The following is a 20,782-nucleotide window of genomic DNA, read 5'->3' on the forward strand; positions in this document are numbered from 1 at the left end:
TTCATTAATGTAATGCAGAAATAAGCTCATTCCCATTCCAGAAGCAGAGTAATGGAAAACACCTAGATTTCGGTTTTTAATTAAAAAAAAGTAAAATTTAGTACAGAAGATATTATATATATGTATGAAGGATGTTCACAGTGGGCTGTGTTTACATTAATCTTGTGTCATAAGAGCAAGTACATTTAACCACTTACATTACTCAGCTGAATGCACAAGCGCTCTTCTTCATGAGCCTTAAAGTGTGCGGTTAAAAACTAGACTAGTGCGCCATCTGCTGTTAAAAACTAAGCTCAGAATCGATTCCAGAGAGAATCGCGATGCATTCGGAAAATCGCAGAATCGATCCACGAATCGCACCCCTAATATATATATGCACAAGTACGTTATTTTTTAATTTAATTAAAAAAATTTTTTTCAGCATTACAGTCATGAAATAAACGAAATGTGTTTGAAATATTGTGGACCACTGAATATTTTTGACGTAATGATTCATGGTTGAATAAGCTTCTATGCAAAATATAATCTCTTATTTTTTTCTTTCGGTAAAAACGGGTCATTTCTTCACAGCTTTCATGAGATTCACTCTTTGAGACTTGAGCAAATGTGACGTTGATCACACCTAAATCCGTTTTTCGACAAAGTTCACCTCCCAAAAGACTCTCAAACGCTTCTGACATTCTTTTCCAAAAACGAGGCGATGGATTTGCATCACCATGCCACAGCAGGACACTTAAAAAAGGCTGAAACTCGTACCTCCATCTAAAAGAATCAAATGTTTTTTTTTCCTTCGTTTTTTGAGTTTGTGCTACTGATCTGACAGACAGAAAATGTAAAAACCAGACGTCACAGAACTCCTAGTAACATGGTACCGCTCACGTCTAAACGGATCCTTCCCGCAGAGACGACCACCCAAGGGTCAGTTTAGACAGAGCAGTAATGAGTCAAGGAAAAATAGCTTCTTTGTGCCAGGAAAGAGTCAGTGTGTGGGACACGATTCCAGTGAGAACGTCAGGTCGTCTTGATTACACCACTAAGGCCTAAAAAGTCTGTTCGTCGACCGGTTCATTCGTTCAAAGTGTGGTGATCGACACATGCCAGTGTAAACCTCAGAGAGAGGTGCTCTGTCGGCCCTCCACGACATCAACCGATGGCTGACGGAAGTATTTACATGTGACGCTCAAGCTGAAAAAACGCTGAATAAAAACCCCAAACAATCGTCTTTTGGTTAATGTCTGAAGTCTTTGCTCTGAACAGGAAATCTTCCTCGAGTCCTACATCCTCCAACATGTAGTAGAGCGCAGTCTGGACACGTACCCTACACCATGGTGCTGAGCGAGGGGCCGCTGCAGTCTGCCATGGAGCTCTGCGTGATGCTGCTCTCTGATTCGCTGGGGGTGTCTGGAGACACCAGCAGGGTGCTGCTGTCGATGGAGTCCTCGCGCTCCTCCAGGGGCGGCGGGGCGGGGAGCGCAGGCTCGGGGAAATCCCTCTGGAGAGAGTCAGCCGTGCCGCTCATGTGACCAGTCGCGAGCGGAACCCCGGTCCGTCCTGAGCAGAGAACAGGAAGTGAACGAAGGGTCAACCAAAACTAAAACTATTCGAAATCATTTTCATTGATTGAAATAAAGCTGAAATAAAACGAACTACAAGTATTAGATTAAAAATATGTAAGCATGCAAGTAAATGTAAAATTAGGGCTGGGCGACATAGCTAAAAAAATGTATCAACGATATAATGTTTCATATCGTTTGGTATCGATAATTATTGACATTTTTTATAACCTTTTTTAAAACAAAAAGCAATAGATTTTTTTTTTTTTTTTAATTTAACCACTATTTATAATTAACACAATTTATTGAGACAAACAAATATTTTTGTTTTAACAATCAAACAATAAAAATGAAACAAATATCTAATTTCTAATGTTTTATATGCAGATTGTGAAGTGAAGCGAAGTGACATGTGGCCAAGTATGGTGACACATACTCAGAATTAGTGCTCTGCATTTATCCCATCCAAAGTGCACACACACAGCAGTGAACACACACAAACCGTGAACACACACCCGGAGCAGTGGGCAGCCATTTTTGCTGCGGCGCCCGGGGAGCAGTTGGGGGTTCGGTGCCTTGCTCGAGGGCACCTCAGTCGTGGTATTGAAGGTGGGAGAGAGCGCTGTACATTCACTCCCCCCACCTACAATCCCTGCCGGTACGAGACTCGAACCCACAACCTTTGGGTTACGAGTCCGACTCTCTAACCATTAGGCCACGGCTTCCCTTCCTTTGAATGAATAACGCAGCAGTGGCGCGTCTCGTGGGCTAGACTAACAAAATATTAAAATGCAACAACGTCACTTACATCATCACCGCATCTCGCGCGCCACTGATGACGTGCCCTGATGCACACCTAACATTCAAATGCAAATGTTTATTTTAAATTAGACTAATATTCATTATTCACAATCTCCTCATCACAGGCAGGCACAGCACTCATTTCAGCATGTGTTCGTGTTTGTGTGAGCTGTCTGTGTCACTCATAGCACGTGCCTATATCGTGCGCTATATCGAACAATTTTTCTATCGATATCGAAGGTGTACTGTCGATAAATATCGATACCGTTTTATCGCCCAGGCCTATGTAAAATTATAAAATAATTTTAATTTGAAGTACCACAATTACCAAAACTAAAACTGAAGAAAAAGAAAGTTTTGCATTTAATAGAGAATTTGTTAAAAAATAGTTTTTGATAATTAAAATAAGGTTACATAAATTACATAAAAAACAACTGAAAATTCAAAATGAATAAATGTAATTACTTAACATAAAATAAAAATAGAGACATTTTAAAAATAGAAAGCACATATCAAAAGGAATAACACTTCAACTAAAATAAAAATGCCAATTCAAAATATTAATAAATACTGTAATAGCATATAAATAATACTAATAATACTGAAATTGTATAGCATAACTGCAAAAACAATTAAAAATTAAATGCATGACAGAAATTATGGCTTCAAAGTGTTCTTTAAATAAATTTAAAAAATGTACTAATTAATTTGTTTGTTTATGAATATTAAAACACTTTATTTAAAATTTCAAATAAATATCTCATAGATGACCATGACTTTTTTTTTCCGTTTCCAGGAATTCACCACACAAATTAGCAATATTCAAGTGCTAAAGAGATTTACAATTAATTCCAATAGTTTGATTATAGCATTGCTATAAGCTAATGTTGTTTCATGTCTCTAATACATGCAAAACATTCACATATACACAAATATTGTGTAAAATGGTTATAATCGATTTGACTTTTTAATCAGTGTTAAATGCAATGTAATATTTTCAATTGATATTCCTCTCAACATAGTATTTTTCGGGGGATACACTGCAAAATGCATTCTGGTTTTGCTTTATTTGCAGAAGATACATATGATGATTCCTTACAATTTGGCCATTATTAGGTATCTTAGAATACAGAACAATAATAATAAAGTTGTCTAGGTAAGCAGCTCACTAGGTTTTGGATCAGAGCTCCAGAGTGTGATCCATAAAGACTTTAAATATCATTCATTTGAAGATGATAAATCATTAGTTACTTGCATATGTATAGAAAAGACCTAAAAATACAGCGTCTGTTGTTAATCTTTGTAAAGACATACTGAGGTCCATGTAGAGGATGCTGTCTGGGTTGATGGAGGCCTCATATGAAGGAGGAGGGTCGTCGGGGTGGTGGATATCTGGGTATTTGTAAGCAGCATAAGGGGGCGGAGGCTCCTGGAAGTGGAACGCTCCACCTTCACCATCATCAGAGAGGTGCAGAGGTGTCAGGCCCGTCCCGAATGCATCCGGCCCGTAGTCAAAGCCAGGGACCCTCCGACCCAGATTAAAATGATGCACTGTGAAAGACAGAGGTGATTCAGAAAAACAGCACTTTAACATGTGCTGATATAATCAGATGATCACACGGGGCCTTACGGTTTCCTCCAATGAGGGTTTCGATGCGTTCCCGCCGGCGCTGCCTCAGTCTGTGCACCATGAAGAGCAGCAGCGAGAGGATGAGGAAGGACGAGATGCAGCTCACGATGAGCCTCATGCCGCTCGCCATCGAGTCAAACAGACTGCTGCCGTCTGAAACAAACAACACTAATGAGATTTACCTCTGCCAGACCACAACCCGAGGAACTGAAACAATATGCAGTCGTAATAGATATTTGGTCATAAGGCACAACATTTAGTGGAAAAAATTTTAATCGAATAAAAAAAGCTGAAGTACTAAAACTAAAACAATAAATTAAAACACATAGAAATGCTTTACAAATAAGTAAATAAAAATGACAATTTTTGAAAAACTTTCTAAAATCTAAATATAAAAGCTAATTCAAATCATTAATAAAAAATTAGATTAGCATATAGATAATACTAAAATTACAATAACTTTTCTTAAATAAATTTACAACTAAGCATAACTACAGAAACAATGAAACACATTACAGACATTTTCTTTGGAAAATATTTTTAAATAAAACATGTTTTTATAATATTTGTAAATAAATATTTTTTATTTAAAAATTAAAAAATAAAATATAATAAATGACAATGGCTTTCACCCCAGACCTTATTATTATTTGTTGAATTTCCAGGAGTTTGCCACTCAAATTAGCAATACTCGAGTGAAGTGCTCAAGAGATTCACAATTGATTCCAATGGTTTGATTATGGCATTTATAAACTAATTGAAGCATAAAAAACAAATATTAAATATTGTATAGAATGGTTATAAGTGATTTGACTACTTTTAGCAATACTTTTCGTGCAATATTGAATGTAATACAAACAAAACTAAATAGTAATAAAAAGAAAATGATGTGTTACACTTTTATCACAAGACTGCACTTTCAGCACATTCTGCCGTCCAAATAATCTAAGAAACAAATACATTTAGTGCTAAAATTTGTAAAAAAAAAAAAAGTCTTAGGCCATGTCCACACGTACACGGGTATTTTTATAAACAGAGTTTTTCCTTTTTCTGTTTTAAAAAAAATCTCCGTCCACTAGGGGTTGCACCGACTAATCGACTAGTCGACTTCAATGCTCTGCCATGACGCTTTAAGCTTGATGTCGACTAGTCGTTGGTCAAACTATAGTCGCTATAGTCGCTATAGTCGACTATATTCATCACATAAAAGTCGACTTCAAAAAATCAGAAGTCGTTCAACCCCTACCGTCCACATGAAAACGCAAACGCATGCTATGAAGCACTGTCAAGAGCATACCAAACCAACAGGTGGCGATATAATCTCAACCGTAAAGCCATGTTGGCCAATCAGAAGCCTGAAAAAGTTTCCAGGTGCTGCGTTTGCGTGTGGACGAACGGCCAAACCGCGTAGAAAAAGCTGCGGTTTTAAAAATAACCGCGTTAGTGTGGACAGGGCCTTAATTTAGTCTATTAAAGTAATGATAGTTTGCCACTTCAAACAAATTATGAGATTCTAATTTTACAGTAAGATGAGGCAGAGTAGCTCCACCTAGTGGTGAGACTTGGGCACAAAAATGGGTGCAAAATCAAATATAGTGCACATTTAAAGATTTATCTTAATTTAAATACATATCTGTCCCCTAATCTTCAGATGTAACACAGGGATTACATTCAAGAACAACTTTGAAGAGACTGTGACAGTACCGGGATCCAAGCAGGTGAACTTGCAACACTCTTTAGGGTCCTTGCGGAAATGCTGGCAGCCCTGCGGACGCTCACACAGGGCGGCCACACACATCTCCGGCTCGCCGTCGTGGCACGTGCAGCTCAGACACGGGTCGTCCCCTTTAGGCGTGAAATAATAGCCCTCGTTCACCACGTTGTCTCTGATGTCCACACACGTTTGTCCTGGTGAAGAAACCGGTCAGATTGATATCAGTACATTAGTACTAGCATGAATAAAACTCCAGAATGCTATCAAACAAGGTTCTTCTGTTAATACATCGCTGGACGTACTTCTCTTGCAGAGGAAGGGGAATTTTTTATAGCAGTTTTCGGCGTGCCAGCTGTGCAAGCCCCGCTCGTTCATGCTCTTGATCTGAAAGCGCTGCAGCTGGGCGCAGAACACGTTATCCTGGGTTGGGTTCGCCTCGCCCAAATTAGCCAGACCCTCCGGAGGCAAAAACACCTGCATGGACCCTGTGAGGAACAGACAGATGGATGAGGGAACAGTTTCAAACGCCCACAGATGTGAAAAAGAAATATAAAAATCGAAATGCATTTTCTTCAGAAGTGAAGGAAACAGTTTATCCAAAAATACTAATTTATCTGTCATTATTTACTCACCCTCATACGTCATTTGAAATCAGTGTTGGTATTTTTAACTGAAACTAGAGCTAAAACTATTAAAGATCATTTGTGTTCATTTTTACCTTAAACTTAAATATTTTTTTTTAAATGTTGCCTTGGCAACTTTGTTGAAAATAAGTTACATTTGAAGTATTACAAGTACTAAAACTAAAACAGAAATAATTTTTCAAAGCACAGTTATAATGAAAAAAAAAAACACAATTAAAAATAAATTTAAAAATGACAAAATTACTAAACCATAAACTAAAATGATAACTGAAAAATACAAAATTAAAGGCAACTTACCTGTACTAGAATAAAATATAAATACTAGATGTTAAAAAATGTTTTAAAAAGTAGAAAGTTTTGTAAAAAATCTGAAATGTTGCTAACAGCAGTAAAATAAGTAAATTGAAGTAATACAATTATTAAAACTGAAATAAAAATAAAAATCAAAGTATATTAAAAGTACATAATATATTATTAAATAATAAATATATTTTTTTATTTTCAAATGTTAATAAATACAAAACTGTTAATAAACAATAAAATATAGAGAAAATATAAGAGAGAATTAAGTTTAAAATTAATTATTCACTGAAATCATGAGCGTTCATTACAGAAATAGTAAGGTTTGATCTTTTCAATGAATCAATTGATCCATTTCACAAAGCCAGTCTGAATGATTTTGTTCACTAATTAAAGTTCAACTCGCTGATTCAATGATCCAGTAACAATTAACAGCCTACTGGACCATTTACTGTGAGTACCAACTTAAATTTGACTCTGTTCTTTACACCAAGTTATGGTAAGACTTCATAAGACTTGAAATATAGTAATCAAGTTAATAGGACTACTTTAATGGTATTTTATTTTGGCAAAGGTGCCGTTTAACAGCTGGGGTGCTCATTCATTACAATAAAAACAGATATTCTTCCATTTTTTTTTTCATTTTTGTTCACTGTATTCCTTAAAATAATTTGAGATTAATACCAACCTTTATACGCCACTTCCCAGCGGCCCTCGAGCGAATGATTCTGGTTGGAAATCACATACTGATATCCCACCCAGAACCTGCAATGACACAGCGTTGAGAACTCAAAAGCGTGAAACCTCACCTCTTCCTCAGGAAACAGATTCACACACTCACTTGCACTGGTCCTTTCGCTCGCACACGTTCTCGTCGAAGTCCACCTCGATCTTGAGGATGAACTGCAGCTCTTCATTGGTGCCGAACGTCGCGAGGGAGCCGTTGACCTTCTGACAGGTTTCCACCGCCTGCCAGTAGTTCTCGCTCCTCAGGTAGACTTTATAACAGCTGGCTGTCTTTTCATAGTGGTGCCAGCCGCTCGGACACTTCCCTGTGTTTAGAAATAGAAATATCATTTAAATTTCAAAATTATTTAAATGTTATTTTTAAAATTCATTTTAAAATATCATAATTGAACCATAATGGGCATTTTAACACAATTTCTTTCTTCCATCACCCTACTGTTGTGTTCAATTATATTCATTCCATATAAATATAGTCTATAATACAAATATATATATAGTCTACAATTTAGAAGTTTGGGGTAGAGTTTCTCATACTCACCAAGCCTGAATTAATTAATTCCTGTGAAAAAATGTTTAAATTTCAGCATCATTACTCCAGTCTTCAGTGTCACATGATCCTTCAGAAATCATTCTAATATGCTGATTTAATGCTCAAGAAACATTTCTTATTATTATCAATGTTGAAAACTGTTTTGCTGCCTAATGTTTTTGTGGAAACCGTGATACATTTTTTCCAGGATTCTTTGACAAATAAAAGTTCAACAGAACAGCATTTCTTTAAAATAAAAATCATTTGAAAATGTTAAAAATTTCTTTACTGTAACTTTTGTTCAATTTAATACAATCTTGCTAAATAAAAGTATTCATTTCCCCCCAAACTTTTGAGTGGTAGTGTACATAATAAAGTGATCTACCAATAGTGTAATAATAATAATAATAATATGCCCTCCTGTTGCACAGGTTAAGCTCTTATTTGTATTTATGATTTATTAATCCGTTTTTTTAATACCGTCAATTTTGTAATGTTTTATGTGATTGCTAATGGAAACATAGTAATGCAATATGAGCACATCTTCACAGCATATGAAGAGTGTGAGTGTTTTAAAGAGATCGGGAAGGGTCTTACTGTTGAAGCGCACTGGCTGAGCGACTCCCATGACATCCTCCACCGGCTCAAAGCCATTGCTGTAGCGATAGCGCTCCTCCTTTATTGCTGCAAGAGAGCCAAACAAGGAATATTAGAAAGCACCTTGAATGCAAAACACATGTCCTCTTTAATAAGGCCAAAATATACTAGGCTGAAGCATAAATCATATACGAAAATGATCCACATTTATTTGGAAGGACACCGTTGTTAATAAGACACTACAGGCAGGGGCGTAAATTTCGTCTAACAGTAGTGGGGGACAATAAACATAAAATTTCTCAAATTTGAAGGGGACACAAGGATAGCATATTTTCTTAGCGATAGATGCTATTTACACTAAGTGCAAATAGCTATTTATACTATATTAAAATAGCAGGATATTCTGCTAATTACTTATTGCCAATAGTGGCAATTCTCTGCACATCAGCATTGTAATACATTATAAAACAGTATGCAATAATAACTTATTGAGTGTAAATTGTAATTCAAATTATTAAATGGATGCCACCTTATTGGGACAAAATCCCTCCCTACACCTACCCGATACTTTTTCAACTTTTTGATTATTTCCTTCATTTGTATTAAAAAATAAATGCTTTTCTGATGCGATGTGATTTGAAATTTGAAAAGGGAGAAAAAAAAGTTCGCCAAAAGGCAGATTCGAACCCGGGTCGATCGCGTCAAAAGGTGGCTGACACCCGTTTTACCATCTGCACCACTGAAGCTGAAGACCTGTGATCGTCTTTTGTAATGTTGACTAGCCCGATCACACGTTGGTGGATGCAGCTAATATAATAGTCTTTCCCAACGTTTTTTTTTTTATTCCCAACAGTTAAACAGTTGCCCACAGAAAAAAAAACGGGGAAAAAAAAGTATATGCTGCAGCACCCCCACCACCATTTCCCTCAAGCAGGTAACGTTATTATTGCTAACATGGCGGATTTATCGAAAAATACATTGGCATCATCTGTATTAAAGAGAAACTAATCACTTCATCCGATGTTTAAGTGAAGAAATTAGCCTCGACAGGCTTACTTACTGGACTTCCTCAACTATTGGCTTTGTTCTCTCTCACCGGACTTGTGTGTGTGTAGGTGATGTAAAAGAGGAAAGCAGGCATTTGGAACTAAGTGAGGCAAGGGAGGGGGAGACTCAAAATGTTTCTAAACTTAAAACGCATCTTTGCCCTGTTTGTGTTGTTTTACTACTTACAATTGATTAAAACATTGTTATTTACAATGCACAGCGTGGTTTTTAATCATATTTTTAGGGGGGACAACCCTCAGTTGGGGGGGTCCTGTCCCCCCCCCCGAGTCCCGACCCCCCCCCGGGATTTCCGCCTATGACTACAGGGTAGGTCATCGGATATTTTCGCCCTCATCCTCACTTTATCCACACTGCCCAATGTAAAATCTGTGCCCTGAACCAAAAGCAGTTGAGTATCACTGGTGTAGGCGGTGTAAGTTAAACAACATGTTTTCGAGGAAATCATGACACTAAAACCCTAATCCACAGCAAACGGAAGAGAACGGAGTGGCAGCAGGTCTGCTAACATGAAAAGGAGTTTATAAGAATCTTATTAAACCTCTTCCTCATTTCCTGAGAGAAGGAGCACTAAATCCGACAACCAAACAAGAATTAAAGTAAGACTGCAGATCAGTCAAGAAATGTGCCAACGCCTCCTGAGAACATGGGCTCCATTACAGCGATGTCAGAAAAGGGCAGCGAGTATGTAACCCTGCAGTGTTCTCTGTCTAATAATGATTACAGCTTCAGTCAACATGGCAGGGGTTGGACAAGGGATCAGCGGACACTAGTTCCAGGTAATATAGATATAAAAAATTATATTTTTTTAGACTTTTGATGACATCTAATCTTGATAAATGAGTACGTGCTCTGAAATTGCTTAAAATGTAATTTTTTTTAAACAAACAGCCATTGAACAAATGCTCCACAACATGTAATGCAAGAATTAAAATAGTTCAAAAACAATAACAAGAACTATCAAAAAGCAAAAACGAATATAAATGAAAAAAGCACATAAAATTACTCAAATGAAAACTAAAGATAAAATGAAAAAATAAAATACATAAAAGCGAATTCTAAATATTAATAAATACTACAATAAAAAACTTCTTAGTTCTCATTTTATATAATAATGAGATGGACTGTATTTGTTTTAATATTTTAATATAATAATAGAGTAAAAATGTTACTACTACTTGTACTACTAATAATTATTATAGTTTTAAAATATTTTCACAACAAAACAGAAACAACAAAATTATTATTACTAATTAATTATTATTATTGTTTCAATATTATTTTATTTATTCTGTAAATTTATATAATTATAATTACACTTTGAACTGTTTTAAAAATATGAATCAAAGTAAGTTCATTTTTGCTACTGAACTGAAGTTTACTTCAGAGACACTATTAAAACATAAAAAAATGTTTATAACAGTGTAACATGGCTTTAGTTAAAATTAATGACTTTATTCAACTTATCACACATTTAACGTATTTTCTACACATCAGCCCTATTGGACGATGCAGAGGAAATATGAAATGGCACCTTGCCAAAATGTATTGCATTTTATCTCCTGCTACTGAAAGTGTCACTGAAACGTTTACGAGACTGCGAAGCCCATCATAAATCAGAGGAAGCGATATGAACACCAATCACCTGATAAAAACCGGCAAGATTAAGATCAATAAACAAACACTCAAATAACCCCAAAATGTCCCAGTCTATGCATTTACATAGGCTACAACCGCTTTCTGATTATCTGGCAACACCACCAATACAAAGCACTAATCTTCAGCATTTATGGGTTATTTTATCCTGCTTGGGGTGTGACTCTGATCAGCAGTGCTTGAAGGAGCTACGAGACACAGATCACATGCTCAGCAAATCCGCTCTGTAATTCCTGTTATCCCATCCAAGAATCAGCCTCTGAGCACCGTCTCTCACTCCGGGGTTAAGACACAGAAACCACAGCACACGGGCAAAACAAACCAAAACCCAGGGTGACTGCCAAGCACTGGCAAAATGACAGGACAAAACCCAATAAGTCGGAAGTGAAAGCGCTCCTCGTGCAGTCATAAGCATGAGTGTGTTTTTACAGTTCATTGCACAAGAATGTATGTGAGTGTGTGTGAACTTACTAGTAGGGTTGGGTACCGAATTCGGTACTTTTAAGGGTACCGACCGAATTGCGTCGGTTCTACCGAGTACCGATTCACGTTAAATCAATCGGTACCGGTTAAAATGTGAACGGTACCCAACCCTACTTACTAGGGCAATCTATCTCATCGCTTTTGTCCTCACAGGCCGTCCATCCATCGCACTGCCAGGACAGAGGGATGCACTGCATTTTTCCACTCCGGCAGGCAAACTGGCCAGGATTGCAGCGCAGGTCTGAAACACAGACAATACACTGAGCCAAACTAATCTGGAAAGAGAAAAGCTGCAGCAGACTCCATTATGTGTGATTACAAACAATCATGATTTATGATGCAACAGGAAAAGTCTCCAAATTTAGATTAAGAGCTGTTCGACGTCATCAGGGACACCAGTGTCAATGTCAGGTTTAGCCAAATAAGACTCAAACAGGGTCAACGTGTCAAACCGAACCAGCAGGAAACACTCAACATAATTTGTAAGAATTCCAAGCATCGCAGCTTACCTGACAACAGTCTGGCCAGAGCGAGCCGTGGACCTGCAGGGGGAGGAGAGAGAGGGAGATTTAGTGATTACAGCTATATAACATTACCTAATCTCTTAAAGGCTCAAGAGACAGTCTGTCTCCTGGTTAGCAGGGTATCAATAACAATAGATAGTAGTACTGATACATCCACAAATTGCAAACAAAAGTCAATTCAAGTGACCAGAAGGCTCTTTATTTTGCATTTAGAAAGCTTTTTTTTTTTTTTCAAATGTGAGCCCTGCTAATGTAAAATTATATTTTACTTCAAGAAAGCAAAGCCTATTTTAGGATAAATAAGATGTAGACAAAACACAAATTCTTAGTAACGCTGAGGAAAAAAAAGCATAATAATAAATAAATCATAAATACAAAAAATTATAAATATACTATGCTATATTACGTTATATTCTTTTAAATGCGTATAAAATAATCACATAGGAAAAACTTGAGAACTTAAGATTAAAATTGGCATTAAACCACAAAAAGTCTATTTAATAACTATATATCATTGATTTATATACATTACATTAAGTATAAAACAAATACTAATAATTACATAATTTATCACATTTATATTATTCATTATATTAAATAAACATATATTTACTACTACTACTACTACTATTAATAATATTACTTTTATATTTAGATTTATCATAATGTAATAAATTATATAATTTATTACATAATTACACAATTTATTATATTACATGTACATTATCATTATTACTGATATAAATGTATTTTTACATTTAATTTAAATTTAATTAATTACCTTTGCCCATGTATGTCTGTGTGTGCGGTCCAGATTTTCCCTATGCTGGATAGTAAAAACTGACATTTTTAGGGATGCACCGAAATGAAAATTCGTTGCCGATGCCGAACAAAATCAAACACTGTGGCTGATGGCTTCAGCAAAAGCATATTCCATCACTAAACAACTTCGTAGCTCACAGTATGTTTGCTAAGGTTTTTAAATTATCGCTAAAAATCAGTTTCCCTATTGAGAAAATGACTGGGATTTTTACTTCAGTTGCGCACCACTGGAATAGATATCCATAAAATACTAGGACTAGTAAAACTGGAAAAGGTATCAGCAATAACTTGTGCACTAGTTGGAATTAAATAATTGGGTTCACCAGAGATGGCAAAATTTGCAATTTGTTACAAGTAACAACGGAATAGATAGTTGGTATAGTGACTAGAAGTAAGGGAATACGTAAATAAGTAATGAATAACAAACATATACCATGTAGTTTTAAGGAATAAATGTTAAGCCAGCTTGCCACATGGTATGTAATACAAAAGGCTTAAAGCTAGTAACATAAATAGATACTATGTTGTTTTCAGGATTGAATATTAAAACAGCTTGCCATATGGAATGCAATAAAAGCGTAAAGCTTAAGAAATATAACAAGGCAATAACAAATTGATAACATAGCGCTAGTTAAAGGCCCTAATGGCCTGCGAAAGAGCCTCTGCAGCTCGAACACCGAAAGAGCTTTTTTTGCTATTTTCGGCCGAATAATTTCGGTTGTCGAACATTCGGTGCATCCCTAGAAATTTTTTTACATTGTGGAGACAAAATTTATGTCCTCATGTGCAAAACAGTTTCTAAATCATGCTGTTGTTTTTTTTAATGTAAAAATGTAAAAACGCAGAATGTTTTATAGTTTGTACAATACGAAAATCATTATGTCTATGGAGGGTCGTCACAAATTGCAAAAACCCAATATGTGTGTGTGCATCATTTTATACATACTTAAAAGCCATGTAATATTATAAATAAAATAATTTCTGTTATCTGATGTTAGCAAACACCCAATTAGCTTGATCCTCCAATCCACTAAACAATCTCTTGAGAAAACGAAGCAACCTACAGACAAACAATCCACATTTTTAAAAAGAGCTTCTCTTCTTGGGACATCCAGACATTCAGACCTTCAATCAATCACATGTCCAACCCTTGAGTCTAAAGTTATCCTAAAACAAACACAGCAACACTGAGATGCCTTCAGAAGACCAGTGTGTTCTCTACTATGGATGCAATACTAGAACCAGATCTGCACCACATTCACCGCTGCAGACAGTAAGACCATTGTGAACAGGTGAACACTTCTCCATGTGCCCAGTGATCACCAAAATAGTACCAATAACCCATTTGGGTAGTTGACAAATAGATAAAAACTAAGATTTTAAGTTAAAATGTATGTATAAAGGAAAATAATCGTCAACTGTCCAACTTTGAGTAGTTTGAACGTGTTTTGCACATGCACCACTTCAGGTTTGTTATGCATTAAAAAGTCTTCTGGGTCAGAAGTAAAGATATGCAAAAGTCTCCTTTAATGTTAACATCACAGTGATCATGTGTAATATTATGCACTTTTAACAAGAGCACACACTGAGATTAAACACCAGCTGTGGGTTTATTTGATGAGATTCAACATGGAGACAGACCAACCCATCCTGCCCTCAAAACAAGTGCACATAACCTGGGCTTCGCTTCCCCATGGAAATTAAACACAGAAAAGCACATCACAGGCCATTAACCTAAATACTGTCCTATTTATTTGATCCACTGGGTTTCCATGCATCACCTTATATCAGTAGGATTAATAAATCTCCCGTCTAACAGAGGAATATCAGAACAGACACCAGCAGAACGCCGCTGCTCTGATGTTCCCTGTCCAGAGCGTTCTGCTTGATCTGTCTGCTCCTGTATTGAACTGTGGCCTACCAGAAACATTAGATTGACTGCAAATGGTTGGTATGTATGGCAAGTTGTTTAAACATTTATTCCTTACAACCTACAAGCATATATTTTAATGTAATTGTATTTTTCATTACTAGAAATCCAGTGGTGACCAGTAATTTGAGATTTTCATCAACTAGAATCTTTCAGTTCCACTAGCAACCATTCATTACATATTTGTTTCATTGCTACTAGTCACTATCCCAACAGTGACAAGTAACATTTACAATGCTACTATAACGACTTGCAAATGTTGTCATTTATTGTACGGGAATCTGTGAGCATACCAACTATTCACTTCCAACTAGTCTTCTAATAGTTACTATAATTATACTTATTTCAGTTTTAATATAGTGCTTATTTAGGGGGTGTTTACACAACACCTTTTTCAACTAAAACAGATTTTTTTATGTGTCTTGGCTGTTCATTTACATGACAATGGTACTTTGTGGTCCTGAAAATGCAAACTTTTGAAAACAGGTTTCTGATATTGTTACTGTCTCCATGTAAACTACAAAAATGCAAATTTGTGAAAAAGTGACATCATGCGCATACATTTTACGTGTTTACATATCCGTGCAGGCGCATAGTGTTTCTTTACGGAGTGACATCACCACCTAGTGGCCTGGCATGCATAATACAGCATTTTTAGTTGTTTTTTCTGGATCTGTGTTTTGACTATTTTTCCATAGGTATTAGGGCTGCACGATAAATCGCATGCGATATTTAATGCGCATCTTGTCAGAAAGCCGGTTCTGTAATCAGCGGTAAATCTCCATCCGTGCAGCCCTAATACCTATGGAAAAATAGTCAAAACACAGATCCCGAAAAAACAACTAAAAATGCTGTATTATGCATGCCAGGCCACTAGGTGGTGATGTACATGTAGTTAAAGAGAGTAGGGAGACTGATCATTAGCAGTTCTTTATGGAAGTGGGTGATTTTTTTTAGCACCATTTGTTTCTCTGATTGGTGCTGATTTAATTGCAGAATCATGGATCATGTAGTTTTTCCACAAGGAATTCCTCTGTTAAACTTGATTTTTTAAAAAACAAGTTGAAATAATTTGGGCTGATGGCTTCAGCAAAAGCATATTCCATTACTAAACAACTTCGTAGCTCACAGTAGGTTTGCTAAGGTTTTTAAATTATCGCTAAAAAATCAGTTTCCCTATTGAGAAAATGACTGGGATTTTTACTTCAGTTGCGCACCACTGGAATAGATATCCATAAAATACTAGGACTAGTAAAACTGGAAAAGGTATCAGCAATAACTTGTGCACTAGTTGGAATTAAATAATTGGGTTCACCAGAGATGGCAAAATTTGCAATTTGTTACAAGTAACAACGGAATAGATAGTTGGTATAGTGACTAGAAGTAAGGGAATACGTAAATAAGTAATGAATCACAAACATATACCATGTAGTTTTAAGGAATAAATGTTAAGCCAACTTGCCACATGGTATGTAATACAAAAGGCTTAAAGCTAGTAACATAAATACATACTGTTGTTTTCAGGATTGAATATTAAAACAGCTTGCCATATGGAACGCAATAAAAGCGTAAAGCTTAAGAAATATAACAAGGCAATAACAAATTGATAACATAGCGCTAGTTAAAGGCCCCTAATGGCCTGCGAAAGAGCCTCTGCAGCTCAGCGCCTGTTCATCCCCCTCATGACCGAATACAAGCAGAGCTGCAAGCCTTTACCAGCCCAGACTGCAGCAAATGCATTGATTAAAGCAACACCTTTACCTGTCCGTGACGGATCTGTTATTGTCAGAATGAAGAGGAGAAGCACAAAACCACCGCTGTCAGCCTTCGGCAACATTTATCCTCCATTCATAGTATCTTACACCGGAGAAAATGTGCGAGTGGAAATGCAGTTAAAGCAGCAGCCGCCGATGTGGAGAAATAAATCACAACGAACAGCAGATTCCGCGTGCTGTGTATATTCCGTCGATCATAAATAAGCTTCGGTACTCGGATGTGTTGATTTCAGTTGGCTAGGGTCGGGATATAGTGTCATATTCCATGGCTGTTTCCTCTGGCTCGGTAAACGGGCTTAGGACGGATATAAAACAAGATGGCTCCGCCACCGTCCCATCAAAACAATCCCAACCATGTTCCCCAGCCCACAGACGGGAGGAGGCGCTTAATCAACTCCTCATAATAATACATGCACGACATTGCCTTCATGTCTCACTGTTCACACGCATGTTTCATGGAATATTACACTCTGGCAAGCAAAGGTGTTTTAAGCGCATTTGTTTTATTGCAGCCAGTCACATGACTAGGATAAGAAATATAGTTAGCACTATAAGGCCTAAAAACCCTGTATATTCATTCATATAGGCTACTGTTCAAAAGTGTGGGAACAGTACATTAAAAAAGAAAAGAAAAGAATGAATACTTTTATTCAACATGAAATTGATCAAAAGTTAAACTAGATACATTTATGTTCCATTTCTTTTCTACTTCAAAATATGCTGTTCTTTTTAACTTCCTATTCATACAAAAAAATGAAAAAACAATATCGCTGTTTTCAAAAAAATTTAATAAAATAAAAAATTCAGCAGCGCATGTTTTCAACATTGATAGCAAATGTTTCATGAGCACCAAATCAGCACATTACTATCTTTGTTGTATTTTTGATCAAATAAATGCAGCCTTGGTGAACATGAGACTTTCAAAATACTTGCAAAAAAATAAATAAAATCTTACCAACCCCAAAAAAAGATACAAATGAAATGAACAATTTAGCCACTAGATTGTTCAAAGTTGTAAATAAAACACAGATTACTGGAGTGCATTTTTACGAGAAAATACTACTCAAGTTTTTCAAAATTTCATGTTTAATTCAATGTGTTCCTTGCTGTTTCTTTGTAATTATATGTGAATATTACTTACAATTTCTAAGTGAAAACGGTTTCAAAGTAATTCCTACACCTTTTTCAGTGTAACATATTGCAACAAAAAAGCTATTCAATTAATTTAACACAATTTGAGGAAAGCTTGTTGTCACACTATATGTGGTAAATTGTCACAGTGGAAACCTGCATTAAATTGTCAATTATGGGTTTTTCTGAAAATTTAAACAGTAAGACAATTATGAAACACTTATGTGTTGTTTTGGCCAACATGGATTATTTACAATTGCATCATATACAACATGTGACTGAAAAACAGATATTACAAAAAACAATGTTCAAACTTATTTTCAAGAAAAGAATTCAGAGAGTCTGTCCCAGCATTATATAATGTGTTAGTCCAGTCTTAATGACAAAAAATACATTATTTCCTTTCTTCTGTCAAACCCTGCAACCATAGATTGTGTTAGTGTAAGTTCACTAAAAGAGTGTTTGCACATATGCAACCTAAAGATGGATTCAACAAGTGAATCATGTAAAACATGGGAGGGTGAAATAATTCACACAAATCTGTAGAACCCATTTTATTGTGCCCCTGAGATCTTGAAAGATGTCTTCAACATCATAAAAGATCCTTAACCTTCAGGAGGACTGAATCAGTTTTGTTCAAAACAAATCAAGACTAGGAAAGAACTGAATGGACCAAGTGATTCACCTGATTGAATCATGTGGTGGTAAATGATGGTGGTAAATTTGACCCTGCCCATGTTAGAGTTTTTGTTCGGTCTTTAGATTCCGAAGTAATCCGCGGCTTTCCTCCTCTTGGGCAGCTGGAGGAGGTTGTCTGTGATGGAGGCCGGGTCCTGTGTGGCTGGTGTTCTGGTTTTTCCGGGAGTTGGTGTGATGGAGGAAGTGGCTGGACCTCCGAGAGGAGTCTTAGAGCCCATGCCCCTGTGCGCAGGTGACGGGGTATAGCTCGCCCTCAGGGCTTTATCTGTGTATTTGCTGGATGATCTGTTTACTAGACGCTGAAGGGCAGGAGACAGCGCTGCGGGACTCAGTCCCTTCGGAGTGAGGCTGCAATACATATAAAGAATAATTTAGTACACATCATAAATGCAGTTTTGAATATCACTTTGAAAATAAAGGGGGATCTTTTGGCCATAGTTTCTCTTTTTTAAGTTTACATGGCCGTTTTCACTGTCCCCCGCTGAAACGCTTTATACTGAAACACTTATTTATAGTAAAAATACAGTGTCCGTGTCCAAAGTCTGAAATAGTGGTTGACCGATATTTTTACAAATAAAAAAAGAAAAAGCAAGTAATTACTGAAGCCACTAGTGCAAATAGTAATCACTCGCACCTGAGGTGACGATCTCAACACTGTCAAAATAAAAGTCCCATGCATTGTCAAAATAAAACACAAAAACGTAATGGCCAATGCCGAAAATTAAAAACTGCCAAATGACAACCAAAATAATTGGCTTGCCAATATATCGGTCAACCACTAATCTGAAACCACACTGAAAATCTGGGATCTAATTTAAATGTTCAAATAAAGTTTTGGAATTCTGAAAATAAAATATAGAAAATTAAGGTTTGAAATGATACAAAATATGTAAGACATTAACATATTAATATATTTTGTGGTTGATCGTCAATAAATGGAGGATGACCCAAATAATAAGACATATGAAAAATCATGTTAATTTTACAATTCAACTTTTCACTTAAATTGTTATCCTGATAATAAAATTAAAATACGTAAATTTTCCATTTTCTCTAGTCTAATCAGCATTTTTAATTACAAATAATAAAAAATGTTGTTTAACCTAGACAAAAAAAGTGTGAAATACAAACATATTTTACAATTTCAGACTTCTTTTCTTTACCTTGCGAGGTTTTCAGTGACTTTGCGCAGCGCCTCCTGTTTCTTAGCTCTGTTTTTTGCCGCAGCCTCATTGGCCATTTTCAGTCCCAACCGCTCTCTTCTCCCAGGCTCTGGAATCTGGAAAACATCCATAAAAACAACAATTCGTTATTTTTATTCAAATATTTATTCAAATTAAATGTAACAGTGCACACTGCCATCTAACACACATTGATTTTTTTCTGATTATATAAAATTGGGTATCAATAAAACTCAAATATTCTTTTTATATATGCAAGTGAAAAAAACAGTGACATTCTAATCAGAAATGAACTGGACCTTGAACGATGGACCGTGACTTCTCTCCACAAGTGGCGTATCCGAGCCATCCAGGCGAAACGGAGTGCTTTCAATCTCACCCCACGTCATCAGAGGAGACTCTGCAACACCTTCAAAACGAACAAGCCACTCAGGCAAACATGACACAAGTACTTTTATACGTTTTCAAAAACTTTATGCTCTTCTGTTTCTAAAAAAAAAAACATTCTGATGTTAAAGCCTTTGAATAAATACTTATGTTTGTATATAAATTGCAATATAAATTGTGTAATAACCATTAGGGTTGGGTAAAAAAAATATAGATATCTCGATTTTAATCGATTCTCATTTTTACGGAACGATATCGATTCTTAAATTCCAAGAATCGATTAGTCTAGCCTGTTTTCAGTTAATGGACAGAACATTGAAGGGCACTTCTCATCCAATAAATCGCAATAAGCATTTTGCTTTGGTATTTTTAATATGAAACAAAGTCTCAGATTTCAAATTCTGTCCATTGTATTGCAGTGTTTAAACAATAAATGCAGTTTTGGTGCTGTTTAATGTGAAGTGACAGATATCTGTAGCGCCTCAGTTCAACAGACGCGGCAGCGCGAGGCGCACGTGACCTGATGTCCTCCACATTAATACCAGTTTCAGCACAAAATAAACATGACTAAACATCCGAAGGTAAGTTAAAAGAAAGAGTACAACTTTACAATC

General features: G+C 36.2%; 2 protein-coding genes across 3 annotated transcripts in view; both read right to left on the reverse strand.

Annotated features, from left to right (window-relative positions):
- Positions 1 to 373: 373 nt before the first annotated feature.
- Positions 374 to 17,136, reverse strand: dgcr2 (DiGeorge syndrome critical region gene 2). Of its 2 annotated transcripts, XM_016487138.1 has the most exons (11): positions 16,757 to 17,136; positions 12,229 to 12,261; positions 11,838 to 11,960; positions 8,516 to 8,602; positions 7,484 to 7,694; positions 7,331 to 7,407; positions 6,001 to 6,183; positions 5,689 to 5,892; positions 3,985 to 4,137; positions 3,669 to 3,905; positions 374 to 1,551 (listed from the first exon to the last, which is right to left on the reverse strand). In XM_016487138.1, the coding sequence occupies exons 1-11, from the start codon at positions 16,830 to 16,832 to the stop codon at positions 1,319 to 1,321; spliced, it is 1,617 nt and encodes a 538-aa protein (XP_016342624.1). In that variant the 5' UTR covers positions 16,833 to 17,136; the 3' UTR covers positions 374 to 1,318. The 2 variants fall into 2 exon arrangements, with proteins under 2 accessions (XP_016342624.1, XP_016342628.1); XM_016487142.1 differs by lacking the exon at positions 11,838 to 11,960.
- A 957-nt stretch (positions 17,137 to 18,093) lies between these two features.
- The window catches only part of ess2 (ess-2 splicing factor homolog), a 12,610-nt gene continuing 9,921 nt past the window's right edge, over positions 18,094 to 20,782 (reverse strand). The window contains exons 8-10 of the mRNA XM_016487151.1: positions 20,081 to 20,190; positions 19,764 to 19,879; positions 18,094 to 18,948 (exon numbers count right to left, since the gene is read on the reverse strand). Of these exons, the coding sequence (XP_016342637.1) occupies positions 18,660 to 18,948; positions 19,764 to 19,879; positions 20,081 to 20,190 (515 nt within the window). The 3' untranslated portion in view covers positions 18,094 to 18,659. The remainder of the gene's footprint in view (positions 18,949 to 19,763; positions 19,880 to 20,080; positions 20,191 to 20,782) is intronic.

The sequence above is a fragment of the Sinocyclocheilus anshuiensis genome, unplaced genomic scaffold (genome assembly GCF_001515605.1).
Source record: "Sinocyclocheilus anshuiensis isolate Anshui unplaced genomic scaffold, SAMN03320099.WGS_v1.1 scaffold393, whole genome shotgun sequence".
Taxonomy (NCBI): Eukaryota; Metazoa; Chordata; class Actinopteri; order Cypriniformes; family Cyprinidae; genus Sinocyclocheilus; species Sinocyclocheilus anshuiensis.

Bases quoted from the DNA above. Each gene is read 5' to 3' on its own strand.
- dgcr2 (XM_016487138.1), bottom strand. From the start codon at position 16,832: ATGTTGCCGAAGGCTGACAGCGGTGGTTTTGTGCTTCTCCTCTTCATT. The intron at 11,961-12,228 runs GTAAGCTGCGAT...TCTGTGTTTCAG, and splicing joins TCTGGCCAGACTGTTGTCAG to ACCTGCGCTGCAATCCTGGC. The intron at 5,893-6,000 runs GTACGTCCAGCG...TTTCTTCACCAG, and splicing joins CCCCTTCCTCTGCAAGAGAA to GACAAACGTGTGTGGACATC.